The 23,092-nt window shown below is 46.1% G+C and overlaps 1 protein-coding gene across 1 annotated transcript in view; it reads right to left on the bottom strand.

Annotated features, from left to right (window-relative positions):
• Fkbp9 (FKBP prolyl isomerase 9) overlaps positions 1-22,521 on the bottom strand; it is a 48,637-nt gene extending 26,116 nt beyond the window's left edge. The window contains exons 1-4 of the mRNA XM_041640376.1: positions 22,200-22,521; positions 3,303-3,448; positions 2,327-2,516; positions 1,338-1,483 (exon numbers count right to left, since the gene is read on the bottom strand). Coding sequence (XP_041496310.1) covers positions 1,338-1,483; positions 2,327-2,516; positions 3,303-3,448; positions 22,200-22,420 — 703 coding nt within the window. The 5' untranslated portion in view covers positions 22,421-22,521. The remainder of the gene's footprint in view (positions 1-1,337; positions 1,484-2,326; positions 2,517-3,302; positions 3,449-22,199) is intronic.
• Between the last annotated feature and the right edge of the window lie 571 nt (positions 22,522-23,092).

Raw genomic sequence — 23,092 nt, 5'->3', positions numbered from 1 at the left:
GAATGAACTCAGACTGTGACAGTATGCACAAGACCTGGACAAGTTCTAACCAGATACAATCCCAGCCCTGATCAGGGGAGGCGAATACCAAGTCCACCCCTAACCAAGAAGCTATTTGTAATCAATACCTACAGAGAAAAGAAAAACCAGTTTTCTCAAATGAAGTCTCAGTGAAATTATCAACCATATTCCAGGGCAGGCCCTATGCCTAGAGTGATTGGCCAACACAAAACGGACTACATGCTTTTGTCGACTGCTTGTTCTGTTTGGGGTGGGTTTGTTTGTTTGTTTGTTTGTGGGCTTTTGTCTCATTGGCTTTCTTTATTTTAGTTTGTTTTTTTTCTTTTTTGAGAGAGAGAGAGAGAGTGCATGAAGTTGGAAGAGTAGGAAGGTGGGCAGGACGTGAGAGAAGTTGGGAAACAGAAAGGCTATGATCAAAATATGTTGTATAAAAAAATGTTTTTCACCAATGATAGCTTATGCTGGAGAGGGTGTGAGAGGGTAAAAACAGTCCTCCATTGCTGGTGGGAGTGCAAACTTGTACAACCACTCTGGAAAGCAGTATGGCGGTTTCTCAGAAAATTGGGAATCAACCTACCTCAGGACCCAGCAATAGCACTTTTAGGAATACCCAAAGGATACCCAATCATACTACAAGGATATTTGTTCAACTATGTTCATAGAAGCATTATTAGTAATAGCCAGAACCTGGCAACAACCTAGATGCCCCTCAACTGAGGAACAGATAAAGAAAATATGACACATTTACACATTAGAGTATTACTCAGCAGCAAAAAAAAAAAAAAGGCATCTTAAATTTTGCATGCAAATAGATGGAACTAGAAAAATCCATCCTAGCCGGGCGGTGGTGGCGCACGCCTTTAATCCCAGCACTCGGGAGGCAGAGGCAGGTGGATCTCTGTGAGTTCGAGACCAGCCTGGTCTACAAGAGCAAGTTCCAGGACAGGCTCCAAAACCACAGAGAAACCCTGTCTCGAAAAACCAAAAAAAAAAAAAAAAAAAAGAAAGAAAGAAAAATCCATCCTGAGTGAGGTAACCCAGACCCAGAAAGGTGAACATGGTATATAGTCACTCATAAGTGGATACTAGCTGTAAAGCAAAGGATAATGAGCCTATAGCCCATGACTCTAGAGAAGCTAAGTAACTCCCGGCAATGGTTTATCCCTCCAACTACGGGAGATCTGCAGTCCCTTCTGGCCTCTGAGGCAGTACATGCATGTGGTACACATTCAGAGAAGCAGGAACACACACATACACATAAACAAAAACTAAACATGCTAAAACGAATGAGCAGAGCTATGAGAAAGAGGACTTACCATCTCCCTCTTCGCCATAGGCCAGGAAAGGAGGGATGGTGATGATGCGCTTCTCCCCAACACACATGCCCAGCAGCCCTTTGTCCATCCCAGGAATCAGCCATCCAATTCCCACGTACGTGTCATAGGTTTTCATGCGATTGTGGCTGGAAGGAAGGAAGAAAGAGAGGGAGGGAGGGAGGGAGGGAGGGAGGGAGGGAGGAAGGAAAGAAGGAAAGAAGGAAAGAAGGAAAGAAGGAAGGAAGAGGAAGGAAACAAGTTCTATATCATTTCTAATTCATGGGATTTTTGTTTCTCAAATCTCAGATAACCAAGAGCCCACACTCATCCCTAGTGACAGGCATAGGTCCCATATTTGCTCCCTGATATAAGGAAGAAGCAAAAAGCTCATATTTAGACCAGAGTCAACAGTTATCCCACTCATTGAACATTCTGTATTACAGGACCTCAGAGAGTTCCCTGGTTTTTATCCTAGCCTCAAAGGTCTCCGCAGTTTCATTGTCCCCTCCCCTACCTGTTTAAAGATGTATTTATGTATTATGAATGCAATGTTCTGCCTGCACATATCCCTGCAGGCCAGAAGAGGGCACCAGATCTCACCATGTGGTTGCTGGGAATTGAACTCAGGACCTATGGAAGACCAGTTAATGCTCTTAAATCTCAGCCATCTCTCCAACCCTCCTCTTCTTTCCATGGGCAAACTATATAAATGAGTCAAACACCCATGAGATTCCTGGGAAATGTGGCTCTTAAGTGGAAATCTTCAAATGTGTTTTAAATGAAATCAAGATTGTTTTTATATTTCTTCTAAGGTGTTCTATTTTGACTCTGGCACTACGGAGTATCAAACACTAACCAAAACTATATGGGGTAGGATTTGGTACTAGGTATGAGTGCCTCTGGCTGAGTGCTTTTTCTGGTTTCCAAATGAGCACAGAAAGGAGGCAGGACAGAAGGAACCACACACTGCAACGAACCGTGGAACTTACCTGGAGTCAAACAGTGTCCCATCCAAGAATGTTCCGTTGTAATGGTACCTCACAAAATCGGACACCTGGATAGTCCGAGGACAGCTGGGAGGCTTGAAATACGTCTGAATCTGAACCTGGTCTTCAGAATTCCAAATATCCATCAGGAGTACATCAAAATGAAGTACCGAGTTTGGAGGGATCACACCAGCTGGAAATTAAAGTGAGCTCACACTGAGAGTCTGCCCCCTCCTGGCGAGACAGAGATCCCCAGGAAGCCGCTGTCGAATAGCTATTTTCTTCAAGGTGAATCACTCCCTCCAGGAGGGAGAAAGCTGGTACAGCAGACTGGGGAAGTAACGAAAAGCTACAAGATTTCCTAGATTTCTCCCCAAAGCTGTAAGGTGTAAACAGTGGCTACAGAGAGGACTGTACCCTGAAGAGCACAGGGAGCTCTGGAGGCGCAGCTTTTATGTGGGGTCCCCCATGTAGGCTGCAGTGGGCTTCTGACCAACCCAGCTGCTGCAGAGTCACTCACACTCCCTGAAGTGACCTTTCAGCCAGGCTTCTGTAAGTTACCTCTGTAAACTCACTCGTTCACCAGGCTGGATTTCAGTGGGATCTTTGGTCCGCTATCAATGGCCTAAGTGGGTTAAATAAACATTTCTTCACATTCCACAGGGAAAAGCCAATTGACCATTATGATTAATGTAACAGAAGTCCAAAGAATTCAAACCCATCGCTGAGGTACAATTCCAAAAGGTCCATTCTTTCTACATCCTTCCCCCAAATAAAATGAGAGAGAGAAAGACTCCTCTCATCAGGACCTCATTAGATCTCCCGTGTTGGCACTTTCTTCTGCATCTAAGAAATAAACCTACAAGGGAAATGCTAGTTTGGCCTTTTTCTCCCCGCCCCCCCATTAAAGATCCCAAATTCTCCAGTCAGGCTGGCTTCAACGCCCGCCAAAGTGTCCGTAAGTCAAGTGAAAACTTACACACTCCTTCACTTCCATAGGCAAGGTCTGGGGGAATCGTCACGAAGCGCCTCTCGTTCACGCACATCCCCACCAAAGCCTGGTCCATCCCTGCGATCAGCTGGCCTTTTCCCACGAAGACATTGAAGGTAGAGTCTCTGTCGTAGCTAAGGATCCAGAAGGTGGGGGGGAGAGACAAAAGCATAGTTATCCCCACAGAGAATGCAGCTTCATGAAGGTCACAGCCAAGGGAAAGACCTACCAAGAGTTCCTGGCCCAGGAAATGTCCTCGCTGGGCATTTGAGGAGTTGGTTTTTATATTAACTTGAAGATTGCCAATAAATCGACTTAGAAATGATTGGCATACAAGCCTGACAACACGAGCTTGATCCCCTGAACCCACAGTGGAAGCAAAGAACGCAGTCCTGAAAGCTTCCCTCTGATGCCCTAAGCACAGGAGGCGTGTGCAGCAGGGAGGGGATGCACACTAGAACGTGCTGACAAGTCAGACAATAAATAACAAATCATGGCTGGGACGTACACCCTTGCTTTGTAACGTTAAATTCAGCAACACTTTTACCTTCCAGGAGAGGATGGATACGTGCTTTGAGAGATAATAAAGTTCAAGACAAGGACTTTGTCTATACGTATTTTATAAACTGGCAGAGACTCATAGCTTCAAACATTGTATTTAAAAAACGACTGCACATCTGGGCTTCATAGCTCCTATGGAGTATGAGCTACAAGGAAGGCTGAGGGGAAAGGATCACAAGTTCAAGGCCAGTCGGGCAACCTGGTGAGACTGCCTCCAGATTTAAAGGGAAAGAGGTCGGCGGGTTTACTCAGTGGCGGAGTGGCTACCTAGCACTGCAAAGCCCTGGGTTTCATCTCCAGTTATGCAGAACAAAGAAGAGAGACAGAGTGCTGTGGGAAATGAGTGCAAAATAGAGAAAAATAAGCAAAAGAAAACTTGCTGTGGATCTTGGTTTACAATAATTAACAGTGGAGATAACTCAAGGGTAGGATCCTGGTTGCATCTTACTCAGATGTGCCATGAAATGGGCTGCGGCCATCTTTTGGCTTCCTATTCACTCACACAAGAACGATAGTCATAGTAAGTGAGGTGCAGGCCCAAAGGTACCTGGCAAAGGTACCTGCTGCCAAGCCTGACAAAACCTGGGTCCCCAGGATTTACATGGTAGATGGAGGGAAAGAACCAATTGCTACCAGACATCCTCTGACCTGTGCATGTGTGCTATGATAAGCAAGCACACACACACACACACACACACACACACACACACACTGTAGGAAACAGAGCTACAGTGTAAAATGATACCATTTTCCATTTACTCATACATAGATAATACGGAAAGATCTATTTCTTAAAAATCAAGAAAAAGTAGAAAAAACAGTTAATTAGTAACAGCATTTAATTCACGAGGCTGTGCCAAGCCTCCTTTTGAAACTCCTGCCTTTTGCTCACTTTCCCCTAATAAACAGTTTAGTCAAGCAGTGGGGCCAGCTTCCTCGGACCTGCCCCCTTCACCCCCTCCTCCTAGTCTTACACCCCATTTTCACTGCCTTCCTTTCCTGAAGGTCAATGAACAGAAAGCAGGATTTCCCGCGGAGACCACACTAAGGCACAGAGGAGCGCGTGAGGCTTCTACACGCGTCAACCTTGAACCGCCACGCTGGCACGGGTGTCACCGCCTGGAATGCCAGCTCTTGGCTTTTGCTCGAGCCCGGCCATAATCACTGAGCCACCTTCAGGGCCGTCTTCAATGTCATGCTACCGAATCCGACAGCCAAGCTTCCAAGCCTCCCTGGGCAGAGCATCTGTGGGAGCAGCGAGAATGTAAAGGCAGGGAGTGGCTGCGGAAATGCGTTCCTCCTCTGCAGAACGGGAACAGTTCCCGAGCTTAATGCAATTTTTAAGTGCACGCATTCTGTTTTAATTCTAGTTCATTCTCTAAGAAGTTTACACATCTAGCATTGAATCCTATTTAAAAGTCCGTTAGACTAAAATAAAATATTCAAAGAATCGTTTTGGTGAGAGAAGAATATTGTAGGCACAGCGAGCAGGTCACAAATCATTCCACTGAAAACTACACTGCGTATAAAGGAACTGCAAACTAAACCAAGAGTGGTTTGGGGCTTTGTTTTATTTACAAGTCTTTATTTGGTTTTAAAAGCTTAATTTACTTTGTGTGTATGAGTTCTTTGCCCGCATGTATGTCTGTGCACCACATGCATGACTGGTCCTACCTCGGATCCCCTAGAACTGGAGTTGTTGATAGCTGTAAGCCACCACAGGGGTACTGGGATTCAAACCTGGGTCCTTCCAAAGAGCAGCCAATGTTCTTAACCCGGAGCCTTCTCTCCGGAGAACTTCGTACATGAGCACTGTATCTATTTCTTTCCCACCCCTTCCCTTCCTCTCACACCCCTCCTGTCCCCTGCTTCCCTTATTTAATTATCAGTGTTCTATGTATGTACATATTGAAGGAAGGCTGGGGACTGAACCTGATGAGGAAATCAGGTGTGGGACCCTCTAAGAGGGCCTGCTTCTTGCTCCAGAGAAGGAAGTCCACTCAAGTGAGGACCCAAGCCACTCAGGGAGGAGAGGGGGCGCAGAAGGAAGAACACTAAGAAACTTATAAAAAGGGTGACCCAGAATCCCTGAGTGACCTCTCACCTATGGGTCACCCTTTAGCCCCCTTGGTGTGAGTTGTTGGTTCTAATAAAGTTAGTGCTTTGTCCTCTCTCTCTCTCTGTGTGTTCACAATTCTTTCTCTGCACCTGCAGTGCCGAGCTCTCCACCTACCACGCTTACTATCCAGGCTCAAGCCAAGTTCTCCACTTCGGCAGCCTTCTAACTCCCAAGTGTTATTTTCCAGGCATCTGCCAAGTGGTTTCTCCTTTTCATGATTCAGTCTTCTACCTTTCCCAGAATTCCAATGCTCTGGCTGTCCCAAGGAAGAGAGCCTGCAGATTGCCTAGATGGCCAGATGACTGTGCCTCACCCCAATACTCGTGTGTGCATGTATACATACATATATAACATATATACATATATATGCGTGTTTATACGTCTAGCATTTCTTATATAAACATAGGCTATCCAATCCAAAGGCTGATCACTTGGGATTGGACATGCAGGAGTTCACCTATGGAAGAAATTGATTCTCTTAGCAGACAATGACCACTATGACCATCTATGGGTGAAACCATGTGGAATTTTTAGATTTAGATTTGTTCAGGCAACCACACCGTGGCTACTTCATGGGTGTGTTCTCCCTGTCATACCTAAGGGACATTATTTAATGGCCTCTGATTTACAATCCTTCTTCATGCCTTCCCCTGAGCTTTAGGAGGGGGGACTACACAGCAGATGTATCTGTTAGGGAACCCCACAGTCACTTGGGTCAGCTGTGCTTTCTATAACAGTCTCCATCTGTTGTAGAAAGAAGCTTCTTGGATGAGGCGCGAGAGGTACCGTTATCTGCGGCTGTAAGGATAACCATTTAAAATGCAGTCAGAAAATGGCAGTAGCAGGCTCCTCTCTCAGGTCATGGGTAGCTGACTAGGTTTACAGCACCAAGCATGAATCCCTCCTGCTAACAGGCCATAAGTCCAACCAGACGACTGTTGGTTGGTAATGCCCAAGATAAAAGTGCCACTATTGCACTGCTGGAGATCTTGCCAGGCTGGCGAGTACTGTTGTAGCCTTTACAGCTGGCCAGAACTACTGACTGCATTCCTCCCTTGAGAGCTTGCGCAGCATCTCCTACTAGGTCAGTTCCAGCTCTATTCCTCCATGCCCTGTGTCTGAAGTATGTGCTAGGTGCATCTTCAGCAACAGGGTCTTACCTTCAAATTCTAGAAGGAAATCAAAGAAAATGGCAATAAACCATATTGTTTTAGGAGTCTCTTGTGTTGCTCTGACCTACATCTTGTTGGAGGTTTCCCATCCTGGCGCTGGGATTTGTGTTCAAAGCATGGCTCTTGAGGGTAGCATGCACACACACACATACATACATACATACATGCACACATACATATATTTTTAACTAAACTTATATAGTAACACATTGCCCTTTTTCAAAAAACCTTTAGTATTATTTATCCCTGCTTCTTCACTCTCCCCCTGCATCCAGAGTTAAATTCCCTGGGCACGTTTTTTCCTATTGCCGCTTTATAGCCCTCCTTTCTAGACACCTTTTCTCCTTCTCCATCCTGCCGTAGTCCCTTTCTTGTGGGTTCTTCAGATACTTCAGATTGCATACTAGAATCTAAAGATTCAGAGCTAAGTGTCCATGAAGAAGAGAGAGCGTGTGGTGCTTCTCTTCCCACATCTGGCTGGCCTCGCTCAGCACACCTTGCTGCACATCTTCAAAAGTAGCTACTATTTACAGAGCGTTTCTCATATGCTAGGTCCAGCCACAAAGCAAGCTCTTCACAAAGAACATGAACCCTCCGAATCCTTGAATCCTCATAATCTTTACACCACACAGGTAGGGACTCAGACATGCAGCCTCCCTGAGGGTTAAAATTTTTTCCAAGCTCAAAATTTAGCCAAGTGGGAAAAAAACAAAGACATAAGAATCCAGGACGGTCTAACTCTCAGCTCCTGGCTGGCACAGGTCTCTGGAGGCTCCACGGCCTCGCAGTACTGTTAATTGCTCTGATGATCAGCCTGGCAGTATTAATTCCATCCTTGATGGTCACATAGCACTGTGAGCAATGATACAAAAATGTATCACACACACACACACAGACACAGAAGGCTCTAACCATGCAAAACCAATGTTATCTATTGCTTAAAAGGCTGGCCATCTGGAAAAACTGAAGCTGTTCTAGATTTATGCTGATCAGTGCAACTGGCACAAACTCATGTGACGCCTCAAGCCCAGAACTGGTCATGAAAATCATTTCTGCAATGTGAGGATAAGTGCTTACGCAGCCTGTCCCACCTCGTTCACACCTTTTATAGATGTCCCAATCAGGGAGCGACAGGAAACAGATGGCTCATCCAACCAGGCAGCTCCAGGGGGACTTAATGAAGGTGCTGTGCACAGCTGACATTGTCATCAGCGGTGGAAAGGCCGGGTGCTCACTCCGTGCTCATAAATAAAAGAACGGCGCCTGCTTTCCCAGGTCTAGTCAACAAAGTCCTGGAAAAACTGGCGAGAGCAACTCAGCAAGAAAGTGAAGTAGATGGTATGTATACTGGAGAGAAGCAAGGCAAGGATTACTGTGCTCACACATGAAACTGTCCGTAGAAAACTCTAAAGAGCTCTCTCTCTCAGTCTTCCCCTCTTCCCCGAGCCTCCTCTGAACTATTAACTGATTTCTGCAATGTGCAATACAGAAGTCAATGAGCAAAAATGAGTTGTGTCCATACCACCAGTAAATAATCACAAGTCAATAAAAAATTCTATCTACAATAGCAAAAGAATAAAATAAAACAAACAAGGGCCCAAAAGAACTATGCACTGAAAAGCAGAAAAATACTGCTGAAAGAAATTAATGGTGGTTTATCCTATAAGGACACTTGTCACCAAGCCTGAGAACCTGAGTTTGAACCCACATGGTAGAGGGAGAGAACCAACTCCCGCAGACTGTTCTCTGACCTCCAGACATGCATATATGCACTAGACACTCCCGCGCACACATGCACATGATAAATAAATGTTACAACTTTTTGAGCAAAAACAAATTAAAGAGAACAAAAATAAAGACACTCTACCCTGTGTTCGTGGATTGAGAGACATGATCTCATTAACACACGTGCACCATCAAAGAGACCTACAGAGGCAAGGCAATTCCTATCACATTCCCAGCAGTAGAAAAATATCCTAAAATTCATCTGGAAATGTCTAAAGACTCAAATTAGCCACAATAACCCTAGGAAGAATAGCAAATACAGTATCCCCTAGTTCCTGACCTTTAACTGTAGAAGACTACAGTCATGAAAGGAGTGCACCTCAGACTTAAATTACAGAAAGCAACGAAACCGAACAGAGAGCCCAGAAATGAACCGTTTCACACATGATCAAGGGGTCGCTGATAAGACCACGTGGTGATGAAACGCGAGGGCTCCAGCAAATGGTGCCAGAAAATCTATCTGCATGTCTACAGGCAAAAGAACAAAGTTGGGGCTTTGCCTTATGCCATCAAAGGCAAAGCATGTTAAAGACAAAAACTTGAGATCGAAAGCTACAAAAATCCTAGAAGAAAGCAGGCATGATAGTTCATAGGCATCATGGCAGCAATGGGGAGGTCGAGGCCAGCTTCGTTCTTAAAGTCCGTCTCCAAAAGCACAGGGGAAAGCCTCTCCTAGCATTAGATTTTACATCGGCGTCTTGAACAGCAGCAAAAGCAAAGGATGCTGAGGCAACAGCAGACAAGTAGGATTGTGTCGAACTTAAAAACTCCTCAGAGTAAAGGAAATAATCAGTAGATTGGAAGGACCTACGGAACAGCAGTGGGTACACACGAACCACCGTGAGGTCTGAATCTGAAACATTGCCCACAGGCTAATAGTGTTTGGACGCTCAGTCCATAGCCAGTAATGCTACCTGGGAAAGTTAGAGAACCTCTGGGATATGAGGCCCAACAAGTAGACCTAGGCCACTGGAGGTGGCCCTTTGAAGGTCACAGCCTCCTGTGGTTCTGGCCTGTGTTCTCTACCTCCTGCTGATTGAGATGCAAACAGCAGCTGTCATAGAACAAGCTGCTCCACACCATGCCTTTCCCGCCATGATGGACCAAACCCTCCAGACTACATGGCCAAGTAATCCTCCCCTTCCTTAAGCTGCTTCTGCCAGGTATTCTGTCACAGTGACAAGAATAATAACTAAGACACGTACATATGGAAGTCATACCTAGAAAATCTAAAGTCTTACAACTCAACAACAACAAATGGACCCAACCCAAAAACAAAAAAACTAAGGAAACCATTTGAATAGACATTTCTTCAAAAAAGAAGAAACACGGATGACCAACAAGCATGTAAAAAGATGTTCAATATTACCAAGCACCGAGGAACTACAAATTGAAACCATAATGTGTTTTCAAAGCATTTACCACCTGCATGCCCTCCTCCGGCGAGTGCAGGTGGTCAGTATACTCCCAAGCAGACAACTTAGGTCTCAAGGGGTGTCACCCAGTGGACAACCACTGACCTTAATTTCCTTACCTATCATTCCGACTCAGAACGATAAAAGCATGTTTCGAAACCTCTGCCTTCCATATGGTAGCTGCTAGCCACATGCAGCTACTGAGTACTCAGAACAGTGATGTGCTGCCAACCAGGACCTAACCCACAGCCCAACATGGGTCTCAAGAAGCTTGGGTTCCAGGTTCTGCTGTGATCTACACAGATAGACCCATCCTAGAATGTAAAGACTGTCTCCCCTACCCTACAGAGATCAAGACCCGCTGGCCCTTCTCAGTGGCCTAGGTTTGGGGCAGGAGGAAAATTCCATGCACAGCACTGGAAGCCAAAGCAGAGTCAGGGATAAGCCATTCCCTGCCAAGGGGCTGAACACAGTCAGGGCTTGAAGCCACAGTAGCCCAATCTCTGCTTTCCCAGCAGGCTCCAAAGCAGGAACTTACCTAGGGACTGGGGCAGATACCAAACCATCTGGAAGCCAGGCCAGAGGACTTCAAATGCTACCTTCATCGGCAGCCTCTCCTGCCTCTTGGACTATGCTGGCACCACTATCCTCCTCCCCTAAACTCCAGCTTTGCCTTCTCCGCAGCTTTCCTTAAAAACTGCCCTATCCACCCCCTCCACTGCTGTCTCCCTCCTCAGTCTTGAATCCTAGGTTGACCTCAGGGGGCTCTGCAGCTGACAAACCCAGGCTTGAATTACAGCTCTGACTTCAAGTCAGTCAATGCATTTCTCCAGGCCTCCCCAGTTTCCTCATCTAAAAACAGAATTCAGGGGGGTGGAGAGATGGTTTACCATTAAGGATGCTTGCTGCTCTCCTAGGAGACCAGGGTTGGGTTCCCAGCACCCACATTGGGCAGCTCACAGCTACCTATAATTCCTGTCCCACAAGATCCAGCACCCACTTCTAGCCTCCGTGAGCACCCACACACACACACTCATGCAGACAGACACACAGAGATACATACTTTAAACAATAAATTTAATAATTAAAAACAATGATAGTAATTGTTACCCCAGGTCAGGCAGGGAGGCCACTAAAAAACACAGGAAAGAACCGGCACCGATGACCACGCGGGGAAACTCAAACCTTGTGCACTGTGGGTGGGAAGGTAAAACGGTGCAAATACTACAAAAAAAGGAATTCCACGGGAAAAGGAATTTCATCAAAAATTTAACTCAGAAGTAAAAGAAGACCCAGGAATCCTATTTATCCAACAGAATTAAAAACAGAAACTTGCAGAGAATGTTTGCGCAAACATCCTCTCTACAGCATGACCCACAACAGCCAAAAAAATGCAAGCAAACTAAACGTCCAACAGTTGACAAATGGGGGGAAAGAAAACAAAGTGAAGGAAATAAATGAAGGAAACCCTATGATTCGCTAATGTATCTTGAGGGTGACTCGTTAAGTGAAATAAACGAGTCAAGAAAGATTAAATACTGCAGGTATGGTTCCACAAAGTACACGAGCCAGATATGAGCACAGTGACTTTATAATCTCAGTGCCTGATCAGCTAAGGCAGGGAGACACCATGTTTGAAGCCAGCCTGGGCTCTATAGGGAACCCCAGAGCTGCCTGAGCTATGGTGTGAAACTCTGTCTCAAAAATAAAACATAAAAAAAAAATTAAAGTCATAGAAACAAATGTAAAATGTGGTTACCAGGAAAGGGAGGCACAGTAAAAATGAGGAGGGATTGTCAGTGCTTCTAAAGTTAAGAGTTTTTAAGAAAAAAAAAAAAATCAGTCCTAGAGAGCCACTATATATCAACATGAATGCAGTTCACACTGCTACTCTACACTTTTACACGGTGACAATGGTAAACTTTATTGACTTATTAGCAAGGGGCTATGTGCACGGGTATGGGGGGAGGGAGGACGACGGACGACCCGGGGAGTTTTCGTAGCTAAGTGACACATAACTAGGGCTCAGACCGTTGGTTTAGAGACACAAACCTTGGCGACCCTACAGGTAGGGCCTAAAGATTACCACCTCACTTCTTCTGAGGGCCCCTCCTTCTGTCTTCTGGCTGAAACCAGGCAAAGCTAGAGGACAGGCGGGTCATAAATGTACGCGCTGAACAGCGGAGCCTTGTAGAACCAATCGCCAGTGAAGCTGCTGAGAAATGGGCCTAGAAAGGCCAGGAAAACAGCATATCTAACACCCTGCCTTCCTGGTCCTGCTCATTCACTGACAGTTGCTGTCCTGGCCCTGGACACTACTACCTGGCCTCCAGAGGGTGACAGGATCTGTAGTACCTCCAAGTGACAGTCTATACGATATCTAGCTAGGACAAGACCTGTGCAAGCCTAAATCAAACCAAACCCCAGCATGGAGAGTAAGGAAGTTTCGCCTCCACCTGAGGGGCTACTTGCAATCCTTAGCTGCAGGAGGAGAAGGGTCGGTTTCTTCTAAGAGTATAGCCCCTGGTATAGCTACCATCCCTGCTGGAAGGCCACATATCCAAGAACCTGTGGGTATCACAAATTTGTCTTGATGGAGAAAAAGAAAGACACAAAGCTGTGAGGGGAGAGGAGAGGGGCAAATCTGGGAAGGGTTGTGAGGGTGAATATGATCAAAAACCCTGATTGCTCTTTGGGCTTTCGAGGGAGGGGAACTTGATTGGGGGAGGGGGAGGGAAATGGGAGGCGATGGCGGGAAAGAGACAGAAATCTTTAATAAATAAATAAATGAAAAATAAATAAATAAATTCTTCTGTAGTTTTAAAACCACTGTTAAGTATTTTAGGCAAGATTTAGATTTCTGTCCTTTGTAAGACCCAAAATTTTGACACTTAGAAAAGAGAAGCATATGAAGATACTGAGTTATTCTTCAAAAGACATCATACATAAAAATAATTTTAGGTGCTATAGGTGAAGTTTCATGGAACTGTTTCCCATTTGTACAAAAAAAACAAAAACAAAAAAAACACCAAATGGTTCTAGAAAGTTATCTCTGACTCCAGGAGATTTGAGGTGTTTTCTATGAATGACTGATACTGCAAAATGAAGTTATCATTTAAGAAAGTGGGGGAAGTGGGGGGGGGGGGTCTAGCTAGGGTTGGGGATGTAATTCAGCAGTAGAGAACTTGTGCAGCACACACAAAGCCCTGGTCTCCATCCCCAACACTACAATCTCTTGACGGCTCACATCTGTATCCTAGCACTCACGGAGTGGAGGCCGAGGATCAGAAGTCAAGGTCAGCAAGTTCGAGACCCTGTCTCAAAAAAGAAAATCGGAAAAACAACAAAAACCGGTAGCTCCAGCCACGACACTATCGCTGGAGATAAGTAAAATCCATCATACTCAACTCAGGAAGCTGTCTACACAGGAGCACACATTACTTCGCAACATATCACTTACATAAATAAGGACTTGGTGGTTCTATTCCTATAGCGTAAATAACAGGCTGTGCCTTTGAATATAGGCTTCCTACAGCAAGAAAGAACAGATGAAGGAACAAATGGCAAGCTGGGTGGGCTGGTGCGTGCCTGTAATCCAAGCACTGCAAACACTGAGGTGGGCAGATTAAAGCCAGACTGGACCATAAGCAAGACCCTATCTCAAAAAAAAAAAAGAAAAAAGAAAAAAAAGTCAATAAAAAAAAAAGAGAGAGAGGAAGGAGAGATGGCTCCGTGGTTAAGAGGTCATCCTGCTGTTGCAGAGGGCCCATGGGTGGCTTACAACCAGCTCTAATTCCAGTTCCAGGGGATCTGATACCTGGCCTCTGCCGGTACTTACAAGTTCATGCCCATACCCAAGCAAATACATGTCATCTAAAATGAAACAAATAAACCTTCTTTAAAAAAAAAAAAACAAGGGGGAGAAAGCTCAGTGGTTAAGAGTACTGGATGTTCTTCTACAGGTCGTGAGTTCAATTCCCAGCAACAACATGGTGGCTCACAACAATCTGTAATGAGATCTGGTGCCTTCTTCTGGTGTGTCAGCATACATGGAGGCAGAATGTTGTATACATAATAAATAAATCTTTAAAAAAAAAAGAACAAATAGTAAAATGAATCCATAAAGCCTCCTATGCCTTCCTCTCCAAAAAGGATTAAAGGAACAGTAAAAATGGACAAAATAGGCCAGGGAAGGCAATAAAACTTTGGAAAATTGGAAGCAAATAGAAGAACTGAGTGGATCTAAATGAGAAGACACAGACCTAAGAGTGTGTAACACAAGATATGGCCAAAGGTCCATCCAGTGGGTCTTCTAGAACGTGGGAAGGCTAGCACAGGGCAGAAGGAAGAGAAGGCTAGTGCAAGGCAGTCTACAGTGCAACAAGGGACCACACCTGCCGAGGAGTCCCTTCTCAATTCTTAGCAGCTGGGCAATTAGAATTTTAAGTTCTAAAAATTGTTGTAGGAGGAGGCCACTAGTTAGTTCCCAGCCACTTAGCCCTGAAATAATCACACAGAAACTGTATTAATTAAATCACTGCTTGGCCCATTAGCTCTAACTTCTTATTGGCTAACTCTTACATCTTAATTTAACCCATTTCTAGTAATCTGTGTATCACCACGTGGCTGTGGCTTACCGGCAAGATTCCAACCTGCGCCTGTCTCTGGCAGGGCTACATGGCTTCTCTCTGACTCCGCCCTTCTTTCTCCCAGCATTGAGTTTAGTTTTCCCTGTCTACCTCTATTCTTTTGCCCTATCAGGCCAAGCCAGTTTTCTTTATTAATTAACCATTCGTATTCACAGCACACAAAGGGGAAATCCCACATCATAAAATTTCCTAATAATTCCTGCATATTTGTGACTACTTGTTGTACTTGGAATTGAATTCGTGGCCTCACATACTTTTAATTTTTTTAAAGGTGTGAATGTTTTGCCATTATGTATAGGTGTGTACCACCTGTATATCTGGTGCCTATGAATGCCAGAAGAGAACATCAGATCCCCGGGAACTGGGATTACAAAGGGTTGTGAGGCACCATGTGGGTTCCCGAAAAAGAACCCCGGTCCTCTGGAAGAGCATCAGTGCTCTTAACCATTGAGACATTTCCTCAGCCCCACAGCCTCACACTTCTGCCACTGAGCTATACCCACAGCCCTACACTATTTCCCGTATTAGTTTTTTGATGGGGTTGGAAAGAAGAAGGCTCAATCATTAAGAGAATTTGCTATGCTTGCAGAGCAGAGGACTCGGGTTTGGTTCCCACCACCCACATAATGGCTCACAACTACCTTGTAACTCTAGATCCAGGGAACCCAACATCCTTTGCTGACCTCCACAGGCTCCAACATGGTGTATAAACACTCAGGCACATGCACATAAAAATCAAAAATAAATATATTTTAAAACTAAAATTAAATGGCACATGCTTATACTATTCTTTGCTAAAATTACTCTTATCTCAGATCCAGAGACAAAAAAAAAAAAACATTTCAGAGGAAGCAGATAATTTTTCCCTCAGTTCTGTTACACACATCAGCTAGGAGGAGAAAAGTCAGCTTGCTTTAAGTTCTAGTTTAAGATCCCACGTGGACAATTCAAAACTGAAGATAATGTTTTCAAACACTACAAAGACTACCAGTGCTAGTATGGCGGCCCCAGCTGCTCCAATGGCTGAGGCAGAAAGATCCTCTGAACCCATGAATCTGAGCCAATCCTGGGCAACACTAGGAAAGCCTGTCTCAAAAATAAACAGGTCAAGCATGGTGGCAAACACTTCCAAACCGCATACCAAAGAGACTGAGGCAGGAAGACATCAAGCTTGAGCCCAGCTGGGTGACACAGGGAATCCTCCAGATCTCAAAACAACACACACACACACACACACACACACACACACACACACACACAAAGAATACCCAAGACTGCCATGTGGAAAAAAGGAGCCCTGGGTATAGAAGCCACCTGGGGCACCTCCCAGATAGTTCAATTTCCCCCATGCCATTGGCTGGCTGTCTCACCTAGGATCTGCTTCACAGGACAACTGTGGTCCTGACATCTCAGCCCTTAGTGAAGGGTACTAAAACTCTCCTCCTTGTAGGGTGACTGGCTTCCTTCCCTGGTGACATTCCTCCACTAAGAAAGGATCCAGCTGCAGACTCAAAAAGGACAGGCAAGGTCTGACTTTCCTATCTCCCACTGCCACACACTCCCAAAGGTGGCTGGGCTTCCCAGATGCTAAGATTATTTCTCTCAAAGCAGCCACGTCTACCAGCAGCTGATGGGAGCTGGCAGGATAAAGGCACCTGTAAATGATCTGGCAAGCTACCTGTCTGCTGCCCAGATGGAAAAGTGAAAGGAGGTTGTGACGAAGGAAGAGAAGGACGAAAAGAGAGAGTGAACAGGCCGGGGGCTGGGATGATCTCCAGCACATTAAACTATTAAAATAAAATATTTCAAAGCAAAGTCAAGCTGTCATGTTCCTATTACAGAGTATTGCTCTTGGCAACTGCACAGATTAAAATGTTAGGTTCCTATAGGTAATTCTTAACAAGGGCACAGTCAGAAAAACACACCCAAATCAAACTATTCTTATGAATGTATAGTATGGATAGTAACTTGCAATGCCCCACAGGGAGAATCAAAAGTTCCCAGGGTGCCTTGTCGACCTGCCAATAGCCTCCAGGGACCCTAAGTCAGAAGGAATCCCGGGGCACACACGTCACCAGCAACACTCTAGATCCCCGCTCTTGCCACAGTACGTTCACACGCTAAATACTGCCAGCCTGTGAGTATGCCCGCATTAGCTACATACATCTCTCTCTCCCGGCCCACCCCAACACTACCCCGGCACTACCCTGATACCACTCAGCCCAGGGGCTCTTCTCTAACAGCCAGGTCTACTAAAGGGATGAGCCTGGGTCCCAACTTCAACAGACTGGTAACTAAATGCCTATACAGCACACAGCTCACCCAGACGGAACCAGCCAAGTTCTCTCCCAGAGTCTGGTTAGTCAAGTGTATAGTGTGGAAAGCTGGCTCTCCTCTGAGGAAACCTCCTATGCAACCCCTTGGGGATCTGGAGAAAGTTATCTCAAATCACGATTCTGGAAGTTCTCACAGCACCAGAGATTCTTCCAGCGATTCCTTCTGCTCTTTGCTCTAGTCAGCTGGAAGAGGTTTGCGTACTTTTCTCAACCATAACAAGGGCATGGCTTTTGTCTGCTTCCATCCTGTTATAGTCCAACATTGTTACAATCCATTCATATCCCAACATTGAAAACTTAATTGAATAACTATGCTAAATAAATCTGCAACAAGGCTAAGAACTAGGGTTCTCTCCTCATACTCTTTCCACTGAAGACCTTCTGGATTCTCTACACAAAGACCTCTACTAGCTGTCAGGGCTTCTATGGAATGGCTCCTCCACACCTGACCAGCTCTGGGTCTTCTGCCTCCTTCCAACTATCATTGATTTTGATTTTCTTTCTTCTTCTCTTTTCTTTTCTTTTTCTGTTCCTTGGACATGCACTGTGCATGCCCAGGTATTGCACGCACCCCCTTTTCTCTTCTAAAGACATTCCCTACAAGGAAGAAATAAAATCCCAACAATGCCTATCTCAAGCATCAGGTCTTCCCCCAAAGTCTTCCCCAGCAGACAGAAATCTCCTTCTCATTGAAACCAGCAGAGGCACGGATGTCTGCCACTCACAAGGCACTCTGACATACATGAGGCATAGAGAGTCTGCCACGGAGTCCAGAAATCAGTTATCAGGATGCCCAATGTCATCACGCCCTTCTGAGCCTAGTGCTTCATCCCCCACCTCAAAACCTCCCACTGTTCTGTCTCTACTGCTCTTACCAGCGTCTATTTTGCTGTGTAACTTAGAGTATGTGCCCCTTCCACTACAAATGTGAGCTTCACAAGGCTGGGATTCTGTTTTATGCACTGCTACATCTCCAGCCCCTGAAAGAGTAGGCTCTCAATAAGTATTTCTTTAACGAACCAATGTATGGGTGAATGAATAACAATGTGCCAAAATGAGATCCATCAAATCTACGGTTCTCTTAGAGCAAAGGTTCTCAAAGTCCGATCTTCAAGACAGCTAGATCAGTAGGGAACTTGTCACAAATGCAAATTCTTCTTGGACCCAAATCCCAGAGCTAGCAAATCAGAAACTGTAATGATCTCTCCTGGTGATTCTGATGTATTTAGCTTGAAAGTTAGAGCAGCTAGCTTGACCTACCCACTGAAGACTCGGTGGGCACATGGTACCATCAGTCAAGCACCTTGTAGGTTTCCAGATAGCCCCGAATGCTGTGAATGAACCAGTGAGGCACTTTTTGCCAGGACAATGGAAATGGAAGCATATTCAACTTTGGCCCCCAAAGGAAATGAGAGGCCCAGACATGTTGTTCCCCCATACTCTCATGCCTAGGAATGCAATGGAAATCCTGAGATGATACTGGGAAGGCTGACCAGCAGCTCCGCAGCACCAGCATGGGGGCTGCCACCTGCCTGCACCTGCAACAGTGGACACGGGAGCACATTCACGAGCTCTCAGAGTTAATCAAAGCCACATCCAAAGCAGCGGCCAAGGGCTGTAGGGTCATCTTAGTGACCGAATGACCACACACAGAAAAGGACAACAGAGGAACAGAAAAAGAAAGAGAGAAAAAACTCGTGGCACAAGAAGCTCTTGGCGGTGCGTGATTCTACTCAGAATGCAAGTCATCATTTTCTTTTCTTTTTCTAACAGTTACTTATGGGGGGCATGAGTCATCAGGTGTGGCAGCAAGGCCTCTACCCACTGAGCCATCTCATCGGGCCGACAACTGCCACTTTCTTCTGGCAAAACCCCCAAGGCAGCCAAAGTCCAAACTCCTAGATTTCTCCTCTCTGCGCACACTTTGTCCACGACTACCAAAGTGACGGACTAGAGAGATGGCTCAGTGGAAAACTTTAAGCAGACATGGGTCTGGTTCCCAGCACTCAGCATCAGGGAGCTCACAATTGCCTAACTCCAGCTCTGCAGGATCCAAAACCTCTGGCCCCTGAGGGTACCTGCATGTTCCCATATCCATACAGAGACACAGAATTCAAAATAATAAAAATCTTTCCTTTAAAAAAAGATTATCAAACTCATATCCTAACGACCCACAAATTCTAAAGAAATAGCACCCTCAGAGAGAAAACGTAACAGCTCCTGGGCATCTTGTCCCTCCCATTCAGCCTTCCATCAGCAACAGCTTGTGAACAATAAATCAGATGCCTGAGCCCCAGGACTCAAAGTCTTTATGGACTTTGTACTGTCCGTAGATACAGTCCACATCCAGACAGCAAGATCCCACCAAAGCTGGTTGGCTCCTGGCTATTACACTGTTTCCTATAAGTATGCATAATTCTATGTCAATGAAAAGTTTTAAAAGTCTTAACGTTTTTAAAAACCCTCACCTCTAGTTTCCTCTTACTTTCCCTCTTGTCTCCTCCCCACTCTTCCTTCAACTCTTTCTCAGAACCCACTTCTGCAATACCATGAGCGCCATACCCTACCACCAGCGAGATCTCCTTCCCAGCACCAAACCCTCCTCCTCAGCTCCTCCTGTTTAGTCTTCCTTGGGCCTTCCCCCTGCAGTCTACGAGCTCCATCCTGACCACACACCCCTTGCACACACACAACATATAGCCAAGCCTTCTGTATGAGTCCATTGCTTCTCTTTTCTCCCACCATATTTATTTATGGGCTGACTACGGAACGTAGACTATGGTCATAAACTGCCTGCATTAAAATCGCCACAAGACCACCTAATTCTTAGGCGTTGAGAGCAAGTCATCTGGACATTCTTAGCCTCAGTTTCTTCATCTGTAATGAGATATTTTCCTCACTGTCTTGTGAGGGTAAATGGATTCTTCTGAAATAAAAATAATTAAACTGTGTGAAGGCAGAGGGTAAACCTAGGTGTGGCCTTCTGTGAGTGAGTGCAGGCTCTGCTATTCTTACCATGCCTACCTCACCATTTTGCAATTACTTGATTATGCTAAATGACAGCATCAGAGAGAAACAGAAGAGACTAGACTTCTTGAGGGCAGGCAGGGCATAAATGCTATGGCAGTCCCAAGGTGCTCTTTCCACTGTCCTACACTGCCTCACAGTGGCAGCCACCCCCAAAGAGGAGAACCTGTTCTAATGGGAATTATCGATTACCTTCAGTTCAAGAAAAAAAAACTCATTCCCTATTACATAATGAGAGGAACAAATCAAAGAAGATATACAAATACCAATGAGCACATGAAGAGATGCTCAACATCTCTAGGGAAATGAGGATCAAAACCTTGATGATGGGTCAGCGATCCGGCTAAGCCAGGAACAGAGATTGCCAGCAAGCCCAGCCCAGCAGCCTGAGTTCAACTTCTGCATCCCCAGGATGCGCACAGTGGAAGAAGAGAATCAACACGGGCAAGCTGTCCAGAATAGTAGCTTCCGGAGAGCTCAAATGGGAAGGAGGAGATGGGAGGTGGGAGATGCCCAGCATTTTTCTGGAGTGATGGAAACCCTCGAGAATTACAGAGTTGTGGTATTTAAACAACACTCTATGACCATACTGAAACCCACCAAATTGTATAATCTATTTTTTTCAGGGTATTTTTTTTTACACATTATTCATCTATGTGGGGTGTGCCATGACATGCTTGTGGAGGTCAGAGGGCTACTTGTGGGAGTCAATTCTCTCCTTCCACTATGGGAGTCCCAGGGATTGAATTTAGGTCATAAAACTTGGCAGCAAGGACTTTAACTATTGAGCCATCTCACCAGCCCTCTACATTCTAGAATTGCATGGCATGAGAATACTTTGAGAAAGCTGGTTGGTATGAAAGCTACTTCAGAAACAACTGTATTGATAGGATCTGGGGATATAACTCAGGAACAGAGAACTTGCCTAGAATATACAAAGTCCTATGATCAATCTCCTTGTGTGTGCTCTAAAATAATTAACAGTAAAGATGACCATATCTATGCACTTGCTCTGTGCCACATAGTACCAAGAAGCTAAACTGCGTTTACATTCTCAGTGTCTGCAATATCAAAGAATATTGGGGTGGCTGCTTCTTTTGTTATAAGCCCACTCAGGCACACGGAAGAGGCTCAACCGTTACCTGCCTACTGGACTCACCATGAGGGCACAGCCCAAGGTTAGTAACAGCAGCCTGGGAGAGGAGCGAGGCTGAAGTGAGCCCTTCAGCCTTGAAGACAGGTTGTGCGGACCAGACCACAGGGCTGCTCCAGGCCGTCTCTCCCGCAGTTTTTGTGAAGCCGGAAGGGGAAGGCACAGGACGTTACACACAGGCACTGCTTTTGAATTTCCATAGCCTGAGTCCACCGTTTGCGCAGGCTTACCTCGTCGGTGAAGACGAGGTTATTCTGGGAACTCCCAGAATATTTAAATGAGCTCATGCATATGCATATATACAAACACACCGGTGCCCAGCGCCTGGGTTAAACTGAGGCTGCGATTATCAACCGCCGCCGCCGCCTCCTTTAGTCCTCAAGGGATGAAATTCAGGGCCAATCGGGAAGGACCGTCAGGAAGGCAGCGGGCGGGCATCACCCACACTTAGAATTGTCCTTAAGTGGCCATTTTACACGACTGTGTAAAAGCGTGTGCGGCTGAACCGGGCAGAAAGGGAGAAAGGGATGGTCCCGACCCCAATCTCAAAGTCCCACCTTCCGCTGCGGTCGCGTGCTTGAGGATCAGCCCACCTCCAGGGGCTGGAGGAGGGCGGCGGAGGGAGAGGGCTGGTGGAGGTCCCTGGGGAGTGAGGGGGCACGAGGTACCTGGAGTCGAACTTCTGGCCGTCGAGGAAAGTTCCCACGTAATGGTAACGCACGAAGTCGCCGCTGCGCACCGTGCGCGGACACTCGTCCGGCACGAAACGCCGCTCGATCTGAAGCTCGGAGCTCACACCCAGGCCCGCCACGGGTGCCGCCTGCCCGGTCACCCAGAGTAGCAGCAAGAGCAGCGACCGGGGTCGCCAGCCCCGGGCCCCGAACGCCATCGCACGGCCTGGACTGGAGGGGCGAGGAGCAAGGCTGGGCGCGCCGCAGCGTTGCAAACGTGGAAAGGGCTCCCGGCTAGCCCCGGGCCTCAGCGCCCGCCCCCCGCCGCCCGCGTCCGCCCCCAGCCGGGCCGAGGGGAGGAGCCGCGCCCTAGCGGAGGGGCGCTGAGCTCCCGGGACTTCCTCCGCCTTCCCCGCGTCCAGAAGCCCGGAGAAGACAGCAACGACTGCCAGGCCTTGCGCCTGATCCCTGCAGGTCCCAAGAGACGATTTGGAAAGTCCTACGTGGCAGCGGATCCAGTTTCCCCTTTGCTGATCTGAGATAGGAAGGAAACTTGAGTCTTTTTAAAACTTAGTTACTGGAGTATACTCAGTAAACAGGCTGGGACTATCTCTCGGGATGTCTTTGAGTTGCTGTGAACTAATGTGGTCCATGGACAGCGTGTGTGTAGGTTCCCATTTGCTCCTCAGTAGTTAAATGCATCCTCGATTTATTAAAACTTTGAAATATTAGACGTCACTAGGGCTTTCTTAACTCGTTTTGAATGTTAACAAATAATCCAAGTCCCAAAGCCTAGTAAAGACATCAACAAAAGAGGAAAAATAAACAAGGGAAACCAAACAAGTTTTTTGTTAAAAAAAAAAAAAAAAAAAAAAAAAAAGCCCTAAACC

Source organism: Microtus oregoni, unplaced genomic scaffold (assembly GCF_018167655.1).
Source record: "Microtus oregoni isolate MIOR12 unplaced genomic scaffold, Mior012 000062F_ref0000492, whole genome shotgun sequence".
Lineage (NCBI taxonomy): Eukaryota > Metazoa > Chordata > Mammalia > Rodentia > Cricetidae > Microtus > Microtus oregoni.
This window is presented reverse-complemented; position numbering and strand designations above follow the sequence as displayed.